This window comes from Lepus europaeus, chromosome 1 (assembly GCF_033115175.1).
Source record: "Lepus europaeus isolate LE1 chromosome 1, mLepTim1.pri, whole genome shotgun sequence".
In the NCBI taxonomy this organism is placed as follows: Eukaryota; Metazoa; Chordata; class Mammalia; order Lagomorpha; family Leporidae; genus Lepus; species Lepus europaeus.
The window spans coordinates 114,585,621-114,611,225 of NC_084827.1; the positions used below are offsets into that span (position 1 = coordinate 114,585,621).

Consider the following 25,605-nt stretch of genomic DNA (forward strand, 5'->3'; position numbering starts at 1 on the left):
TGGCCTCAACTTCCGCCTCCTTAGCACATGTTACACCCAACTCTGCTTGTTGCTAGGAGCACTTCCTTCTCACTTGTTCACCTAACTCCAGGTAATCCTGTAGGACATAGCTCAGGTGCCATGGACTTTTAGAAATCATTCTTAGCTTTTCCACACTCAAAGCACTTTATCTTTTCATGCTATTTGGTTTACACTCCCACTAGATTTTAATCTCTCTGTGTACCCTAGTGCCTATTACTTAATAAATGCTTTTATAATGTTTTTGAATGAAAAATCTTATGAAGAAAACCCAGGTTTTAAATTGACAGTCATTCACAGCTCCCCCTTCCTTCATGTATGGCTGAACATATAGCAAGAGAGTGAGGGGAAAAGCTAAGGCGTGGGAGCCAAGGCCAGCCGTGCAGAGAATATGGAGAGAAAAGCTTTGGAGGTGAGGCAGCTGGGAGGCACTGGCATTAGCAGAGGAACTCAATGGTGAGACAGCTGCACAGGCTCAGGCTGCAGGGCAGCGCTCAGGCATGCATGCTGGGCAGCTCCAGACGTGCACTGTGGGCAGGGGGGCCTGAGAAACCAAAGGGAACTGTGTTCACTTTTGTTCTTGACCATCGGAACCGGTTTTGTTTTCCTCTTTGAAATAAAATTGTCTTTCAAATCCCAATACGGAAAACAGGTAAGACCAGAATTTGATCAGCCTGGGTTTTATTCAGCTTTCTAACATTTATCCAACGCACAATTTTGATAAACACCTATATTTAAAGCTGGGGGTAATAGGTGGCCACTGTAGCCGTCACAGCAATTTAAACATGGGAAGCATCTGAGTCATAGGCTCAGCTCTCTGAGTTGCTTGCACAGGATGCTTGGGGTTCTGCAAGCGCTTCCCCCGAGGAGGGCCTTTCTCAGCCTCAGCGGTTCACAGGCTGCTGCAGATGCTGTGCTCGCTGGTTCTGCAGCAGATGTTACACCACGGGACCTGAGGTGTGGATCTCCCAGACCTGGCTTTCTATCCCCATGCTGGGCTCGATGAACGGACCATCTAATTTTCTGGGCACTCGTTTCTCTCCACCTAAGGGCACTCACTACTGACATCCTGGTGAATTTCCCTCTGGTGTGTTTTCTATGAGGGTTCTTCAATAGGAGTTTGTGGGAAGATGAAATGAAGTTTATTCTGCTGCAAAATATTTTTGAAATCCATGCATAACTTTTTCCTAACATGTATTTTCCACGAACTTTTGGAAGACCCCCTAGTAAGTTTACAAATAATTTAAATCAGGCTCTATATACAAATGCACGTTCTTATTTTTTAATTTACCTTTATAACAAAGATTTTTGTTACATCAAAATCTTCAGAAATATAATTTTTAGCAGGGGTAAGTTTCCACCAGCCTTCCTGTATCCTAATTGACTACAGCTTTCCTCTATAGTCAGATATTCCAATACAGTCAGACATTCAGATTGCTTCTAATTATCTACAATGATAAATAATGGTGCAATAAATCTTTGCAAATATCCTTTAACAATGTATTTTCTTGGATGGGCTCTCAGTTGTTGAACAAACTGTTTAACGATGGGAACATTTTTCAGGTCTTGCAAATTATTTTCCTAAATACTGACAACAATGTTCACACTTACTGCAGCACCTGATTAGGAGTTTTAACTAAATTGTTACAAAGTCATATTTCCTTGTTTAAATCTACCTGTATTTACAGGGAAGAGATTGAACATTTTTCACACATATTAGTCATTTGTACTTACTCTGTTGTAAACTATCTTTTCCTTTGTGTATTTATTTCCTAGTGTATTCATATTTTTTCATGATTTACATGAGTTCTATGAAGGTCAAAAAGTAATTAATAAGTAGTACATGCATTGATTTTTTTTTAAGATTTACTATTTATTTGAAAAACAGAGTGACAGACAGGGAGGGAGAAACAGAAAGAGATCGTCCATTCACTCCTCAAATGGCTGCAACAGCTGGGGCTGGGCCAGGCCAGAGCCAGGTGCCTGGGACTCCATCCAGGTTTCCAAATGTGAGAGCAAGGGTCCAACCCCTTGGGCCATCTTCTGCTGATTTCCCAGTCACATCAGCAGAAAGCTGGACTGGAAGTGGGGCAGGTGGGACACAGGCTGGCGCTCCTATGGAATGCCAGCGTTGCAGGTGGCAGCTTTACCCACTACGCCACAGCGCCAGTCTGAAAGGGTTCCTGGGGACAGATTCATGCCCGGCACGCAGTGATAGATGTGATTACCTCTTTGGCCCCAAGGCCCTAGAAAATGACAGTTGGGACCATTTAACTGCTGCAGGCTTCTGCGTTCTGTTCCAGCCTCTAAGGTTAACTTGGCTGCAAGGACAGGGGAATGTGAGAACTACAGACTCCACGGCTCTGTGACTCTGCTGGTAAAGGTGTTTACTGCTGGTCCAGCTCTGACCTCTGTCCTCTAGAAATGGACTCTTTTTTAGGCCATGTGTGACCAAGTTCCTACCTCCCACCCCAATTCCAGGATCACACCCTTATCTTGCATCTCTACTCCTGACATCCTCTCACTCCATCCTCATCCTCCCCCTTACCTATTAGCCCTCAGGGTATTGGGCCATCTGGGTTGACCATCAGTCCCTGTGGTCGACATCTCATTTCCTGCTCCCATGGTCTCAGGGAGACCATCTACTTGGATCTGATGCTAGACTCATGCCTGCTGCAACTTGCCCACTCGGCACCCCACAACACATCTGCCTGTGCCTGGGGAAACTGGTTCGGAGATGGCATCAATACTGATAGATGGGGACAGGGAGTCTAGAGAAGGAGGAGGTGCAGGATTGTGGCTCTGATGAGGGGAGGGGAGAATAATGGTGTCAATCAGTGAGACTGGGAAGAAGGGCGGAGCAGTCTTGCTGGGGAAGATGACATTTCAGTTCTGGGTGTGTTGGATTTGAGGTGCCTGTAGGATTTCCAGGAGCTATATGGTGGAGCGTTCCATATGCAGTTGGAAGTTCAGGATACAGTGTTACATTTGTGTAACTATTTCTCAGAGTTGTAAACATATGTGTGTATACACATACGTAGGCATAGATTCAGACACACAGACAAAGCTCAACATCTGCCAGGGATCAAGGTTGCTCTATTTATGAATAGCTAGAAAGAACATAGAGCAAACCACAGTTGGTTCCCCATTATGCAAATCTGTACATTTTGTTCATCAACAGATCTATATAATTAGAAGCTCATTTCCATGTTAATGTAGAAAATCCTAACCATCCTGAAATTTATCTGAAGTCAGTAAGGTCAAATGTTGAACAAATATTTATTCAAAGATGAATAGTACAGGTCAGTGCTTCTAACCTGAAAGCTAATCAATCCGAGTCTGATTTGGACTTGACATAGGGTTTGCGGTTAACTATAGTTCACCTGGCAATTAGTAACTGATGTTTTATACCCTCACATTCAAAAGACAATATACACAGGAATAATGCCCAGGAGTAATCTTTAAAAAACAATGAGATTTTATTCTACCACAAGAAGCTAAATCAACAGAAGAAACTCTGGGGGAGAAAGATGATGCCCCTACCACACTGGGGAAGGGTTTATATGCTCCTTTAATGGACCACTCATAATTCCCATTATAGTTAATGGAAGTTCTGTGTGTGTATATCAGAGGCGTACAAGCTCACTGTCTCTATCAGAAAATGATTCCTTTTGTGTTGATCTCCTAGCTGTGTTTTCATTCTACCTTTTAAAACCATTACACCTAACAGAGTTTTTTGAGTGCATTATAGGTAACTTTAAGAAGCCATCATTATCTCCTCTCTCTTAACCACATAATAGGGGGTAGAAAAGTGAGAGTACAGTATATACACCACGCTGAGTAGAAGGAACTTGCCTTGGATTTTTGAGCCCCTCAGCCTATTTTCTGTAATGTTCAGTGGTGAATCACTCTTAAGTGCTCCATCATTCACTAGGATATGTGCTTCATGCCAAAGGTTACCAGATTACAAAACTATTCTTGGCTCAGAAGGGACTCATAATTCACCATCACCTTATTTTGACACTGAGAGAGAAAATATGTGCATCAAGACAAGTAGAGGAAATAATGAAAAAAAAAACCTATATTAAGTTAACAATGCAGCAAACACTCCAAAGGGAAAAATACAGACTAGAACAATAATAAGGATAATAGAGAAGTAATGCTGTTAAATTATGAGAGATTTGCTGGTCAGCTCATGAACACTCCCCTGAGTGAAGATTGGTTCTTCAGGAGCTTCTCTTAGACAAGAGAAGAAATGGGAAAGTTAAGATAGTTCTCAAAGTTGGAAGAAAATATTTCCTTGTGCCCATGTTTGTAAGAGCCAAATACATTTCCTGAAGGTGAAGTGGAAATGTTTAGAATGAATTTTTAAAAAACCAAGTGGTTTCAAAGGAGCTGTTAACAGACAAAGGATGAACAATCTGAGGGCCCAGAGGCAGGTGTTAGGAATCTCATGAAACTCAGATAACCGAAGTGAATTCTGAGAAAATCTCTGATTAACACATGAAAAAAAAATAAGAGAGATCTGCTATTTATGAGAAGGTCCTGAGAAATATGTTCTTTGACTGGAAAGGAGTGTATATTTTGGATTTTAGTATATTTCATGGTACTAAAGATATAACCAATCAAGTGACAGTTACAGGATATTAAAAGTAGAATTAGTAGAAGCTTCATACATTGCTAAGGGGCTGCAACTTTTTTTTAACAATGTAAATTCATGGCAAACTTTGAGGAGGGTGCATTTCACAAGGTTGTAAACAAACACAAATGCTATAGCCAACTACTTGGGTAAGATAGCTCATTTTTTTTAAAGATTTATCTATTTATTTGAAAGTCAGTTACACACACACACAGAGAGAGAGAGAGAGAGAGAGAGGTGTTCCATCCACTGGTCCACTCCTCAACTGGCTGTAACGGCTGCTGCAACGGCTGGAGTTGCACTGATCTGAAGCCAGGAGCCAGGAGCTTCTTCCGGGTCTCCTACGTGGGCGCATGGGCCCAAGGACCTGGGCCATCCTCCACTGCTTTCCCAGGCCATAGCAGAGAGCTGGATCAGAAGTGGAGCAGCCGGGACTCAAATCAGTGCCCATATGAGATGTCAGCACTACAGGCAGTGGCTTTACCCACTACACCACAGTGCCAGCTCCAGAACTCATTTTAACCCTTACAGATTCTTTCCTTTTCTGATTTGAGTGTGTATTACATTTTTTCTGATGCTTTGTGTGTTTACTTAAATTTACTTATTTTTTCTTAAGTTCTTTATTGAATGTAACATATACCCAGTAAGGAGAACCCATTTAAGGAGAGTACAATGAGTTTCTTATGGAAATGTAAATTTGTGTAATCCTCATCAGATCAAGAGGTGGAGCACTCTCAACAGGAAACTTCCCCATGTCCCTTTCCACTCAGTAGTCCTAATCCTTTCCTAGCTCCTAGTCTGACCTGTCATTAGACTGATTCTGCCTGCTTTTGATCTACTCCCTAACTTATGATGGTTTGACTTTACAATGCTGTGGAAGCAATACGTGTGCTGTAAAAACTGCACTTGGGGGCCGGTGCAGTGGCTTAACAGGCTAATCCTCCGCCTTGCGGCGCCGGCACACCGGGTTCTAGTCCTGGTTGGGGCGCTGGATTCTATCCCGGTTGCCCCTCTTCCAGCTCTCTGCTATGGCCCGGGAAGGCAGTGGAGGATGGCCCAAGTGCTTGGGCCCTGCACCCGCATGGGAGACCAGGAGAAGCACCTGGCTCCTGGCTTCGGATCAGCAAGATGCGCTGGCCGCAGCGGCCATTGGAGAGTGAACCAGCGGCAAAAAGGAAGACCTTTCTCTCTGTCTCTCTCTCTCACTATCCACTCTGCCTGTCAAAAATTAAAAAAAAAAATTAAAAAAAAAACAAACACTGCACTTGGAATTTTGAATTTCGATCCTTTCCAGGCTTCCAACATGCAGTAGGATCATCTGTCGTGATGTGAGTGGCAGCAACACCCATGCAGCCCCTGAGCACGAGGGGAAGCAGCCCATGCTCTCCGGTGAGCCCTGTTGCTAAGTGAGGATGCTGGGGAGGTTAGGGCACTAGGTGCATGTTTGACTTCTGATATTTTCAATTTATGATGGATTAATCAGAATGTGACAGCTTCGGAAGTTGAGGAGCACCTGGTTAATCCTGCAGTATGTCAATATTTTATGTCTATCAAATTTTGTGTAGGTTGGCATATTGATTTCAAGTGTAATTCTAGATATGAATTTGTTCAAAAAATACCATTGTATCTATTTCTACCCTCTCCTACAAACCATTCTAAAAGATGCAAATTCACTCACACCCCCAAAAACCTTCAGCACTAATGCTTGCCATGACTCCCCTGCCAACTTAAGAAGTAAGAAAGACACGGGATGGGGTTAGTGTTGTAGCACAGCTCATTAAGCTGCCACCTGTGACGCCAGCATTCCCACATGAACACTGGTTCAAGCACCAGCTGTTCCACTTACAATCCAACTCCCTGCTAATGTGCCTGGGAAAGCAATGAAAGTTGGCCCAACTATGGGGTCCCTGCCACCCACGTGAGAGAACCTAGTGGAGTTCCAGCTCTTGGCTTCAGTCTGTCCCTGCCCTGGCTGTTGTAGCCATTTGGGGAGTGAACCAGTGGATGGAAGATCTGGCTCTGTTTCGGTCTCTCCCTCTCTCTCTGTTGCTCTGCCTTTCAAATGAACAAAATAAATCTTAAATAAATAAATAAATGGGCAGGTGCTGCGGCACAGTGGGTTTAAGCCCCAGCCTGTAGCATTGGCATCCCACAAGGGCATTGGTTCAAGTCTCAGCTGCTCCATTTCCAATCAAGCTTCCTGCTGATGCGCCTGGGAAAGCAGTGGAGGATGGCCCAAGTCCTTGGGCCTCTGCACACACGTGGGAAGCCTGGGGGAAGTTCCTGGCTCCTGGCTTCGGATAGGCTCAGCTCCGGCCATTGTGGCCATTTGGGGAGAGAACCAGCAGATGGAAGACCTCTCTGTCTCTACCTCTCTCTGTAACTCTTTCTTTCAAATAAATAAAATAAAGCTTAAAAAAAAAAAACCTGCAAAGCCACAGTAATCAAACAACTTCTTTCACTCCAAAAAATTCCCATTGGCAGTCCATCCCCCTCTCCGTTCCAGCCCCAGGCAACTACTGATCTGCTTTATGTCATTATGGTCTGCCTTTTCTAGGATTTCAGATAAATGCAGTCATACAGTGTGTAGTCATTTATGCCTGGTCTCTTTTACTTAGCATGGGATTTTCAAGATTAATTCATACTATTGCTCATTTCTCTCTGCTATTATCCATTGTATAGATATATTTCAATTTTAGTCATTCACTAGTTGGTAGGCATTTGGGTTATTTCCAGAGTTTTTGTTTAGTTTTCCTTTGCTTCATTCTGCTGTGTCAAGGTCTAGATATCTTCTCATCTATCTTATTTGCAAACTAATTGGAATTCTTGAATATATGGATTGGTGATTTTTATCAGTGGTGGGAAAGTGGCTTTTCAGATATTGCCTTTGCTCCATTCTCTCTCCTCTTCCCTTCTAACATGGGATTAGATTCTTATTAGACCTTCTCCTCCTATGCTCCAGCTCTCTAAACATTTCTTGCATATTATCTTTCATTCTCTTTATATAATGTTCTAGATAATTTCTTTAATATGACCTTCCAAAATACAAATTTTCTTTTCTATGCCTGCCTCTATTATTTCTAGGACACTGGGACAGAGTACAAATGGAAAATACAAAATGGAAAATAAATATATTAATGTTAGAGATCAAGCTGAGACAGAATTAAATAAAATACGTTTCATCCTCTTACCTTGACAAAGGCCAGATCTCAATTTAAAAATTTTCAGATACCTGAAGCTCTGCCCTGCAATACTCATACCATGGCATAAGGAGAGCTGATTTCTAACTTCATCACTAAACCCCTCACCTTCTACCTTCAACTCCACACCATGCTGCAAAATCCAGTTCAGGATAGGCTTTGGGCTTTGTCTCTTGTGCTCTGACCTCTTAAGGCTGTGAAAGTTCACCAGGTAGCAAATGATCCCTTGGTGCCCATTTTCTTTTGTCCTAAGTATTCCTTACTTTCTTGCCAGCTCCTTGTAGCAAGAAGGAAGGTGTTTTATCCAGCATTTTTAGTAATTTTCATTGGGAATGTCAGTGGGCACCCAGTCTGTTTTATACTGTAAAAATCATACAGAGTCTTAACATTTCTCCATGTACTTTACTTAATTCCCACAGATAATGCATTAGTTCATGCACTTATACTTTCTGGCTCCATTCAAAAGCCTTCCAGCTACATTCCTGTTTTCTATCTCTACTTGCTGTTTCTTCTCTCCATTTCCCATCCCCCTAAGCAAGTTACATCAGTAAGGGTCTCAGAAAGAAACAGAATTCACCCAAGATATGTGAAAATACTTTCATCGAAAGACCAGTTACAGAGACGAGAGTAGTAGCAGGGAGCAAATAAAAGACGCAGAACACAAACTAGCTATGCAGGAGGGGGTAAGGAGACAAAGGAAGAAAGTGAAGTTCCCAGGGCCATGGAGACTAGAGCCATGGAAGAAGAGCACCGGGCAGGAACTAGGGTCATGGAGGGATAGAGCTGTCCCTGGAGACGCAGCATCAAAAGAGGGAAGGAGTAGGGAAGAGATGTTCAGTCTTCACTTTGCACCTGCCTTCTGACATCCTTGCCTCGGCCCGCCTTCGGTCACACCACACAACAAGGCAGTCCTTAAAAAAGGCAAGGTCAACCCCTAGCATCGTGGAGCCCGGCAGAGAAGGGCAGGAAATAATCGGGGGAAGAGAGAGAAAATAACCAGCACATCAGTCTTTTTCCAGACTACCTCCTAAGTTCAATATCAAAAACAAACCATATCATGCCATCCTCTGACTTAAAACCTGCCAGTAGATCTGCAGAATCTTGTAGGACTAAACCTAAACCAGGATGTTTAATGTTGACCTGATTATAGCTTCAGTCCCCAGTTCTTGTCTTGGTCTACAACCATTCTACACCATTTCCAGGATTCCCAGCATCCCATGCTCTCACAACTTTGTACTTTGGCCATCCATATTCCTTCTTCCCAGGCCATCTTTCTGCATCCTCCTTGCTTGGTCAACTTCCACTCAACCTTTCAGAATTAAAAACTTAGCTCTGGGGTGGGCATTTGTGCAGAGGGAAACAGTCAATATCCCACTGCTTGGGATGCCTACACCCCATCTCACAGCTCCTGGAGTTAAGTCCTGTCTCGGCATCCAATTCCAGCTTCCTGTTAATGCGCACCTGGGAGGCAGCAAGTGATGGCTTAGGGACTCGGGTTCCTGCCATACCTGTGGGAGACGCAGACTGAGTTTTAGGCTCTTGGCTTCAGCCTGGCCCAGCCCCGCTGCTGCAGGCATTTGGGGAGTAAATGAGCATGGGGAAGATCTCTGCCTGTATGTCTCTGTCTGTCTCTCTGCCTTTCAAATAAAAATAAGTGCAAATTTAAAAACTTAACTCTGGAGGAGAGCATTTGGCCAAGTGATTAAGATGTCCACATCTCATATCAGAGTATCTGCATTTGAGTCCTGCCTCTGCTCCCCATTCTAGCTTCCTGCTAATGTGTCCTCTTTAGGGCAGAAGGAGATGGCTCAAGTGGGTGAGTTCCTGGGACCTGGGCTAAGATCCTGTCTCCTGGCTTTGGCCCTAGCCTAGCCCTGGCTGCTGTCATATGCAGTTGGGGAGTAGATCATGATCCAGTAGATGGGAGTGTTTTCTTTCTCTCCCCCGCCCCCCCCCCCCCGTCTCTCTCTTTCTCTCTCTCTCTCTTTCAGCCTCTCAAAAAACAACAAAAAACAAAATGTAGCTGTAGAATTAACTCATACTGAAAGTTGTCTGTTCCAGAGTATTCCCATTACTTCCTTGTTTAACTTCATCATAGTACTTAGTTGAACCGAGTGCCCTTTTACCCTTGAGAAAGGGCACGTGCATTTTAACTCTCCTATGTAACACAGAGCACCATTCCTGGCACGATGCTGTAATCAGTAAGCATTTTTCAAATAAATAAATGGAAACTAAATATTAGGAAAGAGGCAAGAAAACAGTATTGCAATAAAGCTCTTGGAAATTTTAGGTTATGGGGGAAAGTCTCAGAATCTAAAGGGTTTTCTTTTTCAATTCATTTCTGTTACATTTATTTTATTTATAGGCAGACAAAGATACAGAGAAGACCATGGCCCAAGGACTTAGAATTTGAACACTAAAGGTTAATCCTAAACTTGGGCAATGTGTTTTCTATCAATTTTCTAGAACATGGGAAAGATATTGCTTTGGTGTTAGCTTTAAATCTTGCTATTGTTTTAAATTCTTTTTTTTAAAGATTTATTTATTTATTTGAGAGGTAGAGTTATAGACAGAGAGCGGTAGAGACAGAGAGAGAGAGGTCTTCCATCCACTGGTTCACTCCCCAGATGGCCATAACGGCCGGAGCTGGACCAATCCGAAGCCAGGAGCCCAGAGCTTCTTTTGGGTCTTTCATGTGGGTCCAGGGGTTCAAGGACTTGGGCCATCTTCTACTGCTTTTCCCAGGCTATAGCAGAGAGCTGGATTGGAAGAAGAGCGGCTGGGATCCAAACCGTGGCCCATATGGGATGTCAGTGCCAGGCAAGTGGAGGCTTAGCCCACCATGCCACAGCGCTGGCCCCTAAATTCTTATTTTCAAAACATGTATATCAACCCAGGCATTTCTGGAAACTTCATGTTTTGACAATTTTTGCTTTATTTGTATATTAAAAATATCTAGGCCGGCGCCGCGGCTCACTAGGCTAATCCTCCGCCTTGCGGCGCCGGCACACCGGGTTCTAGTCCCGGTCGGGGCACCGATCCTGTCCCGGTTGCCCCTCTTCCAGGCCAGCTCTCTGCTGTGGCTAGGGAGTGCAGTGGAGGATGGCCCAAGTCCTTGGGTCCTGCACCCCATGGGAGACCAGGAGAAGCACCTGGCTCCTGCCATCGGATCAGCGCGGTGCGGCGGCCGCAGCGCGCTACCGCGGCGGCCATTGGAGGGTGAACCAACGGCAAAAGGAAGACCTTTCTCTCTGTCTCTCTCTCTCACTGTCCACTCTGCCTGTCAAAAAAAAAAATATATCTAACAACTGTGGAAACTATTCTTGCTTTATTTAGATTTCAACAGTATCAAATGCTTTCTCACCAAAAATTCAGAGAAAACCAAAATGCTCCCACACTGCAACAAAATAGAATTACTTATTATGATTAACATATCTTTATTTAGATTCTGCCCAAGATGTCATATGATTCCTCAGCAAGGCTTTGTTTTCTAAAACTATATACTTTTGGGGCTGGCGTTTTGGCAAAGCAGGTTAAGCCTCCATCTGTGATGCCAGCATCCCATATGGCACCTGTTCCAGTTCTGGTTGCTCCACTTGCAATCCAACTTCCTGCTAATGTACCTGGGAAGGCAGTAGAAGATGGCCCAAGTGCTTGAGGCCCTGCGCCCATGTGGGAGAACTGCTCCGGGTTCCTGGCTTCAGTCTGGCTCAGCATTGGCTGTTGTGGCCGTTTGGGGAGTGAACCAGTGCAAGATCCTCTCTCTCTCTCTCTCTCTCTCTCTCTCTCTGTGGTGTGTGTGTGTGTGTTTCGCTCTCTGTAACTCTGTTTTTCAAATAAATAAGTAAATACTGGAAAAAAAAATAAAACTATATTCTTCATATATCCTAAAGTGCAGTGTTATCTACTGGAAAATAACCCTCCTTAAAATTCTGCCACTGTTGAGTCAGACATCTGAAGATCCAACACACTCAACGTCAGGCGCCCCGGACAACGACGGGAATACGCCAAAAGGTGAAGAGCATAGACCCCCTCACCGGCATCTTCCAGGAAGAAGCCGTCCAAGTAGGCTCCCCAAAGGCTCGCAATACTACGTCTCCCAGAAGACCTTGCGACTACCAGCGACCACAACTCCCAAAATGCACTGCTCCCCGCACGCAGGTTTCCATCCGTGCTGGGTCTTGTAGTTCTCCCAGGTGGTGTCAATTTGAACCACGAGGCGGAGCTTACGGACTGAGCCCCAAGATATTAGGCGTAATTTTCCAGCGGTTGGCAAAGCGAAAAGACTTGGGGCCTCAGGGCGAGCCGGGCTGTCTTATCTGCTTTGCAACGGGGTAAGTCGTGGAGGAGCTACTCTGCGTCGCAGGGCCCCACCCTGGGTTCCTGAGCGCGAGCTTGGGCTGGTGAAGACTTGTGTCCCCGAGCTCTCGCCGTAGCAGCCGCCGCCCATCCCTCTTTGTGTGCTTCGGGAAGCCGCTGAGCTGGTGGCGGCGACGGTTGTCGTTGAGGGCTTAGGCGAGGGGCCTTACCGGGACGTTGCCGGCGGGAAGACTCTTTCCCCGTCCCGCCGCCTCACAGGTGGGTTGGCCGCTCTGCCTCGAAGGCCCCCCTGCCTGCTGTGTCCCGCGTCGGGACGCGAAGGGCGGCCCGGCAGGTCCTGCTGACAGCGCCCCGCGGCTCTGGGGAGAGGAGGCGGGGGGCACCGGGTGCCGTGGCTCGGGGCAGCCGGCCCAGCGGAGTCCACTCCCTTCCCTTCTTGGCCCTCGGGAGGCGGCCTGTGGAGCCGTGAGGCTCGGCCAGCGCCCGCCGGCCCCTTCCTCCGGATTCCCAGACCCGGACCGCGCCTTCTTGGCGGTGACCCCGGGTCCGGGGAGAAAGTGATTGCTTGTCTGCTTGCTCCGTTTTACAAATGTAGGTCATTGCCAGCGTTTCCCCGCACCTCGTGTGTGTTGGGAAGGCCCCTACGCGGGGCTTGTAGCGCCAAACTCTGCAGACTTCTCTTCCCCGGAGTTTTCAGAAAAGGAACCGATCCGTCATGGAGGCTCTGGCCTCAGGATGAGAGAGACACGGGCAGGTCAGCTGTAGTAAGAGCCGGTCAAGCTGTGTTGTTGGGCTTTGCCTAAAAATATGCTTACTCTAATGTCCCTTCGCGGTAGTACCTCCATTTTACGGTTGACACTGAGCAAAAATAACGCGGTTAGCTGCACCTGCAGAGTTAGGTGTGGAAGTTCTCTAATACCGTGTGCAGCTAGCTGGGTAGCAAGGGCGGCGTTTGTCCCGGTGGATAGAGTGAGTCGTTTTAAGGGTCGGTGGAGGCAGCTTGTCACCGTTTTTGTACACTTGGAATGTATCGATTTGCAATGTCAGTGTCTCTGGACTATTTTATAAGAGAAATTTCCTTTATGTGTTTATTTGACGATAGGGGTTTTTCTTTTTCCCCCCTCTAACGATCTTTATTTTGATGTAATAATTGAGCTTTTTTGGAGATTCTTCCCACATACAGTTTTCCAGAAGTTGATTTTCCCAATTTTCTTGGTCTGAAGCATAATTTGATACTTAAGTTGTACACGCAGAGACGTTGATCATTATAAGTCAAAATATGAAGATGATAATAAGTTACCTTTTGCTTTGTCCCTATGATACTTTTTCAATTAAAAAAAAAAAACTCAAATCATTACTTTTTCCTAAAACTGAGGAGAAAGTAATGTTCATGTAATTGTTTTTAAACCTCTGTTTGTAATGTTATCTACCTTATTCATTATTCATTTAGCCAGTATCAATGCAATGTTAAGGTCACTGTGCTGTAGACTGTGGAGACAAAAATGACTAAAACACAGGCCTTGATTTCAAGTAGATTACAGTCTAATCTAAAACATTTCAAGTGTGTTTACAAGTAATTGTATAAAAAGTGTCCTAACAGGTCTAAGGTAAGGTGTGAGTGGAGAAACAAAGAAGTTGATCGGACTGATAACGATGGTGCCTTTTGCACTATGCTGTCTTTAATATTACTGCTACCATGGCCCCTCTACAATTTGCAAATTTGCAGAAATTTTCTTTGTCCTCATGGTTTTTAGCAAGTTTCTAGGAATGAGTGCAACACTCTGGTAGTAGTTTGGATTTGTGTCTCATTACTTGAGAGTTCTTAATGCCAGCGCATATCTTAAGAACCATCTTTACCTTTATCTTCATTGCTGTAGTAGGAATATATTGTCATAGAAAATCTGGGCATGTGGGAGTACACATCTGGCACAGTGGTTAGGACCCCATTTGGGATACCTGCATCTTGTATAGGAATGTCTGGATTTGTTTCTGGCACCAACTTCTTGCTAATGCACATCCTGGGAGGCACCAAGTGATGGTTTGAGTATTTGGGTTCTTGCCACCCACATGGTTTCCCACTCCTGGCTTCAGCCTTGCCAGCCCTGGCTGTTGGGGGCATTTGAGGAATAAATTGATAAATGGAAGATCCGCACCCCCCACATTCCCTGCACCTTTCAAATAAAATGAAAATAAATAAATTTAATTTTTTTAAAGTAATAAAGTTTTCAAAAAGTTGTGGTGGGGAGGACATTGTTGTGGTGCAGTGGGTTAAGCTACCGCCTGCAATGTATACCGTATGAGGGCCTATTTGAGTCCCAGCTGCTCTGCTTCTGGTCCAGCTCCCTGCTAATGCTCTTGGGAAAGCAGCAGAAGATGGCCCAAGTTCTTGAGGCCCTGCACCCACATGGGAGACCCCAGTGGAGTTCTAGGCTCCTGGCTTCAGACTGGCCCAACCCCAGCAACTGTGCCTGGGGAGTGAACCAACAGATGGAAGATCTCGCTGTCTCTCCCTCTCTTTGCAACTGTGCCTTTCAAATAAGTAAATCTTTATTGTTTACATGCCCCCAATGGAAAAAAAAAAAAAGAACTTACTACATGCTCTCCTGGTTCACTCCCGGAATGGCTGCAATGGTCAGGGTTGGGCCAAGCCAAATCCAGGAGCCAATGAAACATTATCTGAGTCTCCCACATTGGGACCAAAGCATTTGGCCTATCTTCTGCTGTTTCCCCAGGTGTGTTAGCAGGGAGCTGGATCCTAAGTGTAGCAGCCATGAGTTGAACCAGTGCCCATATGATATGCTGGCACTGCAGCAGCAGCTTAACCCATTACACCATAATGTCAGCCCCTATGCTTACGTTTTTAAAGTGGAGATTACATGCTCTCTTTATATAGTATTGAACTGCAGGGCCTCTTGGGATGGTTATCTTTGTAAGAACTGATTTTTTTTTAAGTGTGCTACTTTTGCCAATGTATTGATTATTGGAATTCATTGTATGCTTGTTAAGGTCACAAACATGTCGGACAAAAGTGAACTAAAGGCTGAATTGGAACGAAAGAAACAGCGGTTGGCGCAAATCAGAGAGGAGAAGAAGAGAAAAGAAGAAGAAAGGAAAAAGAAAGAAGTATGTTTAATTTTTTTAAAGAATAACAATATAAGTAGAGTTTATTCCTAGTACATATTTTTATGTAATAATTCCAAAATAGAAAAAGTCTAGCACTTACGACTGTAGATGTATTATAATCAGCTCCTACTAAAGAAAGCAGGCTAATATGTGAAAATTACACAACTGGTAAATTAAAATGTGATTATTTTTAACTAAATGAAAATGTTGCATATAGATTGCATTTCTAAGATTTGATTAAGAAGTTCAATTTACATATTTAATCTAAGAATGTATTTGTTATATGAGGGTATTTCAAAAAATTTGTAGAAAAATGAATTAGAAGGTAAGTTTATTTTGGTATAATTTTTGAAATCAATATATAACTATTTCACAATATACTTTATTCATAAGCTTTTTGAAGGCCTCCTCCACCCCTTATCTGTGTTGCAGAACTAGTGTTGTGGCACAGTGGATTAAGCCACTACCTGCGACACTAGCATCGCATATCAGAGTGGCAGTTTGAGTCTGGCTGCTCTACTTCCAGTCCAGCTCCTGCTAATGTGCCTCGGAAGGCAATGGAAGTTGGCCCAAGTACTGAGGCCCCTGTACCCATGTGGGAGACCAGGATAGAGTTCTTAGCTCCTGTCTTTGGCCTGAGCTGTAGCTGACTTACAGCCATTTGGGGAGTGAACCAGTGGATGGAATATCTTTTTTTGTGTTTCCCTGTCTCTCTGTTGTTCTGCCTTTAAAATAAAATACATAAATAATCCTTTTCAAAAAATAATTTTATGTAAAAATCTATATTATTAGCTCGTAAGATGACACTTTTAGCATAGTTTGGACTTATGAAGTTTTATTTCTAAACATTTTGCTAGTCTGAACTGCTAATAATTTGTCAGAATTGGTAATATTAATGGCAAACAAATATATAATAGATGACATAATTGATTAGAGGACTTGTTCTTATGTATTTTATCATGAGTTACTTATTGAAAGGCTATATTTTTATTGAGTTATAGGTTTGATGAGGTAATAAAGTTAGACCAGATACTTCTGTCTTCTGAGTTTTGACATCACTTGTTTTATCAAATGCAGAAAATATTCATTGACCCTGAGCTGGAGATATTTTACTTATTCCTGCATGAGATACACATTTACTCCTATGGAAACGCTTTGGATAGATATGTATACTTTTACCACAGATGTGTTTTAAATGGCCAGTGTATGGTAGTTGGTCCTAAGTGTGACTTTAGTACCAAGTTTTGTTTTGTTTTTTTGCAATGTGATAGCCTAAATAATAGCTTAGACCTCTAGAAGTCTCTTAGGCAGTAAGAGAAAAATCATTAGCAGAAAAAATGAAGGGACAGTTTATATGCAGCATTGTTGTGATGCTGTTAAGGCCTAATACTGAAGAATTTGCTAGTTAATGCTGAACAGTTTTTGTTACACTTTCATAAAAGGGTTAGAACTTTATATTAGCTACTTGATTAAAAGCTAACTGGTGAAAACATGCTTTAGATTAGCAGACAGACCCATTCCAGAATAGTCTCTATAGTCTTCAACTCCTCAATTCTGAGAGTGAATTTGATTGTTTTCTAATTCAGGAGTCTGCTGATAAACTGTTAACATGCATTAAAGTTTGTTTGGTAAAATAGTCAGTTTTGCTATTTTGATGAAATTTTCTGACTTTAAGTTAAAAAGGTATCATAGACTATTGTGAGTAACAAAATTTACTCCTGACAATATATGAGTAATGGGGTTGACTCAAATATACTGCCACATGTATTAAGGTGTATACATGAAGCTTTTCCCTCAAAAGCTTAAATTTTTCTTAAAATGTTGTGAATGATCTGAGTATATAGGCTTGAGGATCTGTAATCTTGAAACCCAAAATCTGAAATGCTCAAAAAAAGAAGGAACTTTTTGAGTACCAACATGATACCATAAATGGAAAATTCTTTTTTTTTTTTTTAAATAGAAAGCTCTTATTTAATAAATACAAATTTCACAGATACAGCTTTTGGAATATAGTGGTTCTCTCCCCCCATACCCACCCTCCCACCTCCAACTCCTGTCCCACTTCCTTCTCTCTCTCTCATCCCATTCTTCATTAAGATTCATTTTTAATTATCTTTATATACAGATCAACTCTGTACTAAGTAAAGATTTCAACAGTTTGCACCCACACAGACACACAAAGTATAAAGTACTGTTTGAAGACTAGTTTTACCGTTAATTCTCATAGTACAACTCATTAAGGACAGAGGTCCTACATGAGGAGCAATTGCACAGTGACTCTTATTGCTGATTTAATAATTGACACTCTTATTTATTTATATATATATATATTTTATTTTACTTATTTGAGAGGTAGAGTTACAGACAGTGAGAGGGAGAGACAGAAAGGTTTTCTGTCCATTGGTTCACTCTCCAAATGGCTGCAATGGCCAGAGTTGTGCCGATCCGAAGCCAGGAGCCAGGTGCTTCTTCCTGGTCTCCCACATGGGTACAGGGACCCAAGGACTTGGGTTATCTTCCACTGCTTTCCCAGGCCACAGCAGAGAGCTGGATTGGAAGAGGAGCAGCCAGGACTAGAACTGGCACCCATATGGGATGCTGGTGCTGCAGGTGGTGGATTAACCTACTGTGCCATGGCGCCAGCCCCACACTCTTTATTTATGATGTCAGTGATCACCCAAGGCTCTTGTCATGAGCTGCCAAGGCTATGGAAGCCATTTGAGTCCACAAACCCCATCATTATTTAGACAAGGTCATAGTCAAAGTGGAAGTTCTCTCCTCCCTTCAGAGAAAGGTACCTTCTTTGATGGCCCCTTGTTTCCACTGGGATCTCACTCACAGAGATCTTTCATGTAGGCCATTTTTTGCCACAGTGTCTTGGCTTTCCATGCCTGAAATGCTCTCATGGGCTTTTTAGCCAGATCCAAATGCCTTAAGGGCTGATTCTGAGGCCAAAGTGCTGTTTAGGGCATTTGTCATTCTGTAAGTCTGCTGTGTGGCCTGCTTCATGAGTGGAAAATTCTGTACCTGACCTTATGTAACAGTTGCAGTTGAAACACATGCACACTAAAAATGTATAAAATTACATTCAGGCCCTGTGTTAAAGTATGTATGAAATGTGAATGAATTTCATGTTTAGAATTGGATCCCCTCCCCTAGATACTTCAATATTTACATGCAAATATTCCAAAATTTAAAATTCAAAATCTAAAACATTTCTGGTCTCAGTCTTTTCAAGTAAAGGATACTCAACCTGTTTTAAAGTTTATCTAGTTTAATTAGAAGGTTTTGCTAGAATTATACATAGCTGAAATAACAGCTGTCAGAAATTTTCATAACAATGTTTTGTGCTATGTAAAAGAGAGTTTTAATTTTACCAAATACAATCATATGTTTTTATTATCATAAAAAAGACCGGTGGGAGAGCATTGGGCCTAGTGATTGGTATTCCTGTGACCCACTGGGAGTTCTTGGTTAAATTCTGGCTCTGGCTCCTGATTGCAGTTTCCTGCTGGTGCAGATCTGGTCATGGCTCAAGTAATCTGGTTCCTCTACTTACATGGGAGGCCTGGATTGAGTTTCTGGTGGTTCTCACTGTTGTTGGCATTTGGGGAGTGAACCAGTGGATGGGAGCTCTGTTTCTCTGTCTTTGTCTCTCAAATAAAAAAGTAAATAACTTGTAATGTAAAAAAATAAAAATCTTTACATGAATTTTTTATATTCTCTGCATAAAATTGTGTAAATAAAATGAAGACTTTATACAGATATTAGAGGTACTCCATACTTTTTTAATAAGGCAAAAATTGTCAAATTATTTAGTAGTATTTGTGCTTTTTTGCCACATTGGGGGAGATTGCCATTTTATTTAAAAAAAATAATAAAAGGTTGATTTATTTGAAAAGCAGAGTTACAGAGAGAGAGAGAGAGAGAAATCTGTCTGCTGGTTCACTCCCCAAATGCCTACACAGCTGGGACTAAGCCAGGCCAAAGCCAATAGCCAGGGACTCCATCTGGGTCTCCCATGTGGCTGGCAGGGGTGCAGGTCTTTGGGCCATCTTCTGCAGCTCCTCTAGGCACATAAGCAGGGAGCTGGATTGGAAGTGGAGCAGCGGGGACTCAAACCTGTACTCATATAGGATGCTGGCATCACAGGCAGCAGCTTAACCTGCTGTGCTAAAAGGCTGACAACCTCTACTTAATTTACCATGGACGGCAATTTTATACTGTAAATAATTTTTCTCAGATTTTATTTATTTATTTGAGAGGTGGAGTTACAGAGAGAGGGAAAGACAGATCTGCCATCCACTGGTTCACTCCCCAAATGGCCACAAAGGCTGGAGCTGTGCTGATCTGAAGCCAGGAGCCAGGAGCTTCTTCCGGGTCTCCCACATGGGTGCAGGGGCCCAAGCACTTGGGTCATCTTCCACTGCTTTCCTAGGCCATAGCACAGAACTGGATTGGAAGAGGGACATGGGACATGAACCAGTGCCATGTGGAATGATGGTATCACAGGCAGAGGCTTAACTTCGTATGCCACAGTGGTGGGCCCACCGTAGATAATTTGAAGTTGGCTTTCAGAAGTTTTTTTAAAAATATTTATTTATTTGAAAGACAGAATTAGAGAGAGATCTTCCATCAGCTTGTTCATTCCTTAAATGGCCACAATGGCTGGGACTGGGGCTGGGCCAGGCTGAAGCCAGGAGCCAGGAGCTTCTTCTAGGTCTCTGACGTGGGTGCAGGGGCCCAAGCACTTCGGCTGTCATCACTCTCTTCTCTGGTGCATTAGCAGGGAACTGGATTGGAAGTGGAGCATCTGGGACTCAAAACTAGGCCTCCAATATGGGATGCCAGCATCACGGAGTGTAGCTTAACCCACTGTGCCACAATACCAGCCCTAATGTTAGGAAAATTTTGTGGAACCTCTTTGATTACCTGTAAAGATGGATTAGTTTGGTACTATATCATATGGAGAATATTTACTAGAACTCTATTAAAAACATTTTTTCATTTACTTACTATTAAAAGGACTTTAATTTAGATTAAAAATTAAGTGTACCTCCTAAAAATATCGTGTTAGAATATTATTTGAAAGATTTTTTGCGGCCTGCGCTGAGGCTTAACAGGCTAATCCTCCGCCTTGCGGCGCCGGCACTCCGGGTTCTAGTCCCGGTTGGGGCGCCGGATTCTATCCCGGTTGCCCCTCTTCCAGGCCAGCTCTCTGCTATGGCCCGGGAAGGCAGTGGAGGATGGCCCAAGGCCTTGGGCCCTGCACCCGCATGGGAGACCAGGAGAAGCACCTGGCTCCTGGCTTCGGATCAGCGAGATGTGCCGGCCGCAGCGGCCATTGGAGGGTGAACCAGCGGCAAAAAGGAGGACCTTTCTCTCTGTCTCTCTCTCTCTCACTATCCACTCTGCCTGTCAAAAAAAAAAAAAAATTTTTTTTTGCAAAATTTTCAAACCACATATTAACTTTTTTAAATTTGAGAGTTAGAGAGCAAATACAAGTGAGTGTGCACAAGTGTGTTCCCATCACCAGTTCACTCCTCACATGTCCCATTTCCCATGTGGGTGATGGAGTCTCAGGTATTTGAGTTGTCTTCTTCTGCCTCCCAGTGTCAGCATTGGCAGGAAGCTGGAATTGAGGTTGGAGCTGGGAATCAAACTCGAACACTCTGGTATAGGCCCATGGTAACCAGCATCTTAACTGCTAGGCCAAATGCCTGTTCCTAAAGTTAAGTTTTTCATTTAAAAATTTTAGACGGATCAGAAGAAGGAAGCTGTTGCTCCTGTGCAAGAAGAATCAGATCTTGAAAAGAAGAGAAGAGAAGCTGAAGCACTGCTTCAAAGCATGGGACTAACTCCAGAATCCCCCATTGGTAAGGAGAAGAATATGTCCACTTACAGAAGATAGGCATCTGTCTGGTCAGCTCAGACATAGCTGAGATGAATGAGTTGATTTGATATTTGCATATTTGCATATTTTCCTATTTTCCTTATTTGCATCTCTTAAAATCATTAACCTTATAAGTTATTCGGAATTGTCTTGTTTTCAGATGTGCTGGTGCATGGTTACTTTATTTGTTGAAAAGAACTGCAAGATTAATACTATTAACATATACCAAACCACCAATTGACTTCTTTTTAAATCAGTAATTAATTTTATTAAACATAAGTGAGTTTTATGAGTCATACTGTGTTAAGCCTTAAGATGACTGTGGTTCCTTAACTCTATATTGCTTTCTGTAGGTTAGAGAGATATGTAATGAATCAGTTACATTGTTAGTATTTGAAAGGTATTAGAGTGGAAGGGGATGCATATAACCTGCTCCCAATACCAATAAGGGAGATATTATTGGTACCTTATTTTGACAGTGATTTGACTTAATTGCATTTTATTTTCTGGGTTATTCATTTTGATAGTTGTACTAACCAAAAAGCTGATACAGTAGAGGTTCAGGGCAATTTAGTTACATATGAGAAAACGTTAAATGTTTAGTTAAAATAGTTCTGTGCTGTTACAGTATTTTAGTTTGTCTTTTAGAGACATAAAATTTCATAGTTTGTGGGCTAATTCCACTTAGTCCAAGGGACAAATACTAGAGATGGTAACTCTTGTACACCCGTTGTCTGCCTTTACCACTAATATATCCAAAAGGTTTCAAGATGAAAGAGCTAGTCACTCTCATAGTCTGCTTCATTGTTACATCTTTTTTAAAAAACAAAACAAAACACCAAATGTAGTGCGCAATGTTTGCTTGCATCCTGTTTTTTTTTTTAAACTAGTAGTGAGGGGAAATTTTTTTTAAGATTCATTTATTTATTTGAAAGACAGAATTACAGAGAGGCAGAGGCAGAGAGAGACATACCTTCCATCCACTGGTTAACTCCCGAAATGGCCACAACCGGCAGAGCTGAGCTGATCTGAAGCCAGGAGCCAGGAGCTTCTTCTGGGTCTCCCACACGGGTACTGGGGCCCAAGGATTTGGGCTATCTTCTATTTCTTCTCCAGGCCATTAGCAGAGAGCTGGATCCAAAGTGCAGCAGCCAGGACTCAAATCAGCGTCCATAATGGGATGCCAGCAATGGAGGCAGCAGCTTTACCCGCTGCATCACACCACTGGTTCCCTTTGTTATTTATTTCAGTTCCTTTTCCTTTTTCTTGTTGGTAGAATTTGAAGACTGACATACTAAATTTTATGTCTTTATTTAATGTTGTATATTGCAATTTATTTTGTTTTAAAAGATTTATTTATTTACTTGAGAGGCAGAGTTGCAGAGGAAGAGATAGAGAGGTCTTCCATATGCTGGTTCACTCCCCAAATGGCTGCAATGACTGGAGCTGAGCCAATCCGATGCCAGGAGCTTCTCCCAGGTCTCCCTTGTGGGTGCAGGGGCCCAAACATGTGGACCATCTTCCTTTGCTTTCCCAAGCCATCAGCAGGGAGCTGGATCAGAAATGGTGGAACCAGGACTCAAACTGGCCCCCACGTAGGATGCCAGTGCCACAGAGGCTTAACCTACTACACCATAGCACCAGCCCCTGTATATTGCAATTTAAAAAGTAAGTGAATCAGAAAACCTTTTTTCTTTTTAAAAGATTGATTTATTTATTTGAAAGGCAGAGTTACACAGAGGCAGAGAGAGAGAGAGAGACAGAGGGAGACAGAGGTCTTCCATATGCTGGTTCACTCCCCAAATGACTGCAATAGCCAGAGCTAGGCTGATCCGAAGCCAGGAGCTTCTTCCAGGTCTTCCACATGGGTGCAGGTGCCTAAGGACTTGGGCCATCTTCCGTTGTTTTCCTAAGCCATAGCAAAGAGCTGGATCAGAAATGGAGCAGCCTGGGACTCAGCTGGCACCCATTTGGGATGCCGGTACCGCATGCAGCGGCTTTACCTACTATGCCACAGCACCAGCCCCCACTTTTTTCTTGTTACCCTAGTAACTAAACCAAGTTGCTTATTAGTTGTATGCCATTGGCTTTTGTTTTTCTCTTATGGGATTTTTTTGGGGGGTCCTTTTTAGGACTTCAATTTCATTGAACTCACTTGCTCATATTTCTTAATGCCCAGCCTCAATCATTGATATTTTTTTATTTACTTACTTACTTATTTATTTAAAAGGCAATGTTAGAGGGGAGACAGATTGAAATCTTTCATCTGCTGGTTCATTCCCTAAATGGCTGCAGTGGCCTGGGCTGGGCCGGACTGAATCCAGAAGCCTAAAATTCCGTCCAAGTCTCTCTTACAGTTGGAAGGAGTCCAAGTACGCTGCTTTCCAAGTGCATTTGTAGGGAGCTGGATCAGAAGGGAACTGGTGCTCATATAGGATGCTGACATTGCATGTGGCAGCTTAACCCCTGTGCCACGATGCTAGTTTCTCAATCATTGATTATTTAAGATTTATTTTTATTTACTTGAAAGAGTTACACACAAAGAGAAGGAGAGGCAGAGAGAGAGAGATCTTCTACCCACTGGTTTACCCCTAAATTGGCCACAACGGCTGGAGCTGAGCCTATCCAAAGCCAGGAGCCCAGAGCTTCTTCTGGGTCTCCCACACAGGTGCAGGGACCCAAGCACTTGGGCCGTCTTCCACTGCCTTCCCAGGCCATAGCAGAGAGCTGTATCATAAGTGGAGCAGCCGGGACTCAAACTGGCGCCCATGTGGGATGCCAGCGCTGCAGGCAGTGGCTTTACCCCCTATGCCACAACGCCATCCCCAGTCATAGATTCTTAAAATGTCATTCTTTAGTTGTATCTGTTTGGGTATGTGCTTTTCCTTTTATTTTCCATCTCTAATTCTATTCTTCCCATTCATGCTTTAAGTACCCTCTTTTGTATTTGTAACAAACATACATCCTTTTAGTCTATCATCCATGTGTTTATATTTTTCAAGATTGCATATATCTGTGTCCATTTATTCTGTTTATTCCATGTTGCTGCATACAAATCTATTTATTCCTGACTGATGTGTAACATTCCATCATGTACTATATTTTACATATCTGTTTTCACCAGTGCTACGCACTTAGATTGCTTTGTCTCTTTGCTTAGTATCATAAACAACACTACAGAGAATATATTCTTTCCCATGAGGACTATGGAAGAATCCCCAGGGGAAACTGAGGGCTCTTTTCACCTTGTCTGCTTTATCACCGGTGTATATCCAACTTTCTGATTTTTCCCTCTGGTGGGTATAAAGTTGTATTCCAGAATATTTTAATATACATGAACACAGATACAGTATTTAAAAAAAAATATTTATTTATTTGAAAGTCAGAGCTACAGAAATAGGGAGAGACAGAGAGATCATCTACCCCATGGTTCATTCCCCAGATGGCCACAATGGCCAGGGGTAGGCCAGGCCGAAGCCAGAAGCCAGGAGCTTTTTCCGGGTCTCCCACATGGGTGGCAGGAGCCCAGACACTTGGGCCATCTTCTGCTGTTTTTTCCCAGGCCATTATCAGGGAGCTGGATTGGAAGCAGAGCAACTGGACATGAACTGATGCCCATATGGGATACAGGCATTGCAGGCAGCAGTTTTACCTGCTATACCACAACATTAGCTCCACAAATACAGTATTTTGCAAAATATCTTAATACACATTTGATTACAACAAAGATATTTTCATGTATCTACTAACTAATCAGGTTTTCCTTTTTATGAATTGCATATCATGTCTTGCCTGTCTCCTATTGAGGTTCTTTATCCTGCTGATTTGTAGATGTTCATGTTACATTTTGGATATTGCACGCAGGACTTTTGTTGTTTTAAACTTTAAAAAATACTTTCTTCTAGCCTCTTGTATGTTACCTATTATGTTTATAGTGTTTTTCATTGGACAGAATTTTTCATTTTGATATGGTCAAATTGACCATTTATAACCCCTTTTTTAATGCTCTAGATCTTTTTTAAGAACAAGTTTTATGTTGAGGCAACATTTTTTCTGTTTTATCTTTTTACTCTGAATTTAGATTTGTGTAATATTTTTAAAAACTGTGAGGTGGGGATCCAACTTAATTTTTCTCCCTATAAATCACTAATTTTCTCACTGTTAGTCTGTCTTTTCCTTCATGTCTGTTGCCAACTTTGTCATATAGTATGTTCCTATATATTCATGGGCATTTTGGGCTGTTTGCACTATAGATATATATAGATATATTTTAAACCCAATTTAAATTATTTTGACTTTGTATTATATCCTATTTTTGGTGTAGAACAGTATCCCTCCAACCCCTTTCCTCTTTTAAAATCAGCCTACCTTCACAAACATTTTTATTGTCCTCAAAAAATGTTAATTGTTTC

At 42.7% G+C, this 25,605-nt stretch overlaps 1 protein-coding gene across 2 annotated transcripts in view; it reads left to right on the plus strand.

Moving 5' to 3' along the window:
• The first annotated feature begins 12,022 nt into the window (after positions 1-12,022).
• DYNC1I2 (dynein cytoplasmic 1 intermediate chain 2) overlaps positions 12,023-25,605 on the plus strand; it is a 65,536-nt gene continuing 51,953 nt past the window's right edge. The window contains exons 1-3 of one of the 2 annotated variants that reach the window (XM_062187797.1): positions 12,023-12,191; positions 15,184-15,300; positions 21,059-21,176. In XM_062187797.1, the coding sequence (XP_062043781.1) occupies positions 15,193-15,300; positions 21,059-21,176 (226 nt within the window). In that variant the 5' untranslated portion in view covers positions 12,023-12,191; positions 15,184-15,192. Of the gene's footprint in view, positions 12,192-12,291; positions 12,436-15,183; positions 15,301-21,058; positions 21,177-25,605 lie in introns of those variants that run through there. The other variant, XM_062187796.1, reaches the window with a different exon arrangement.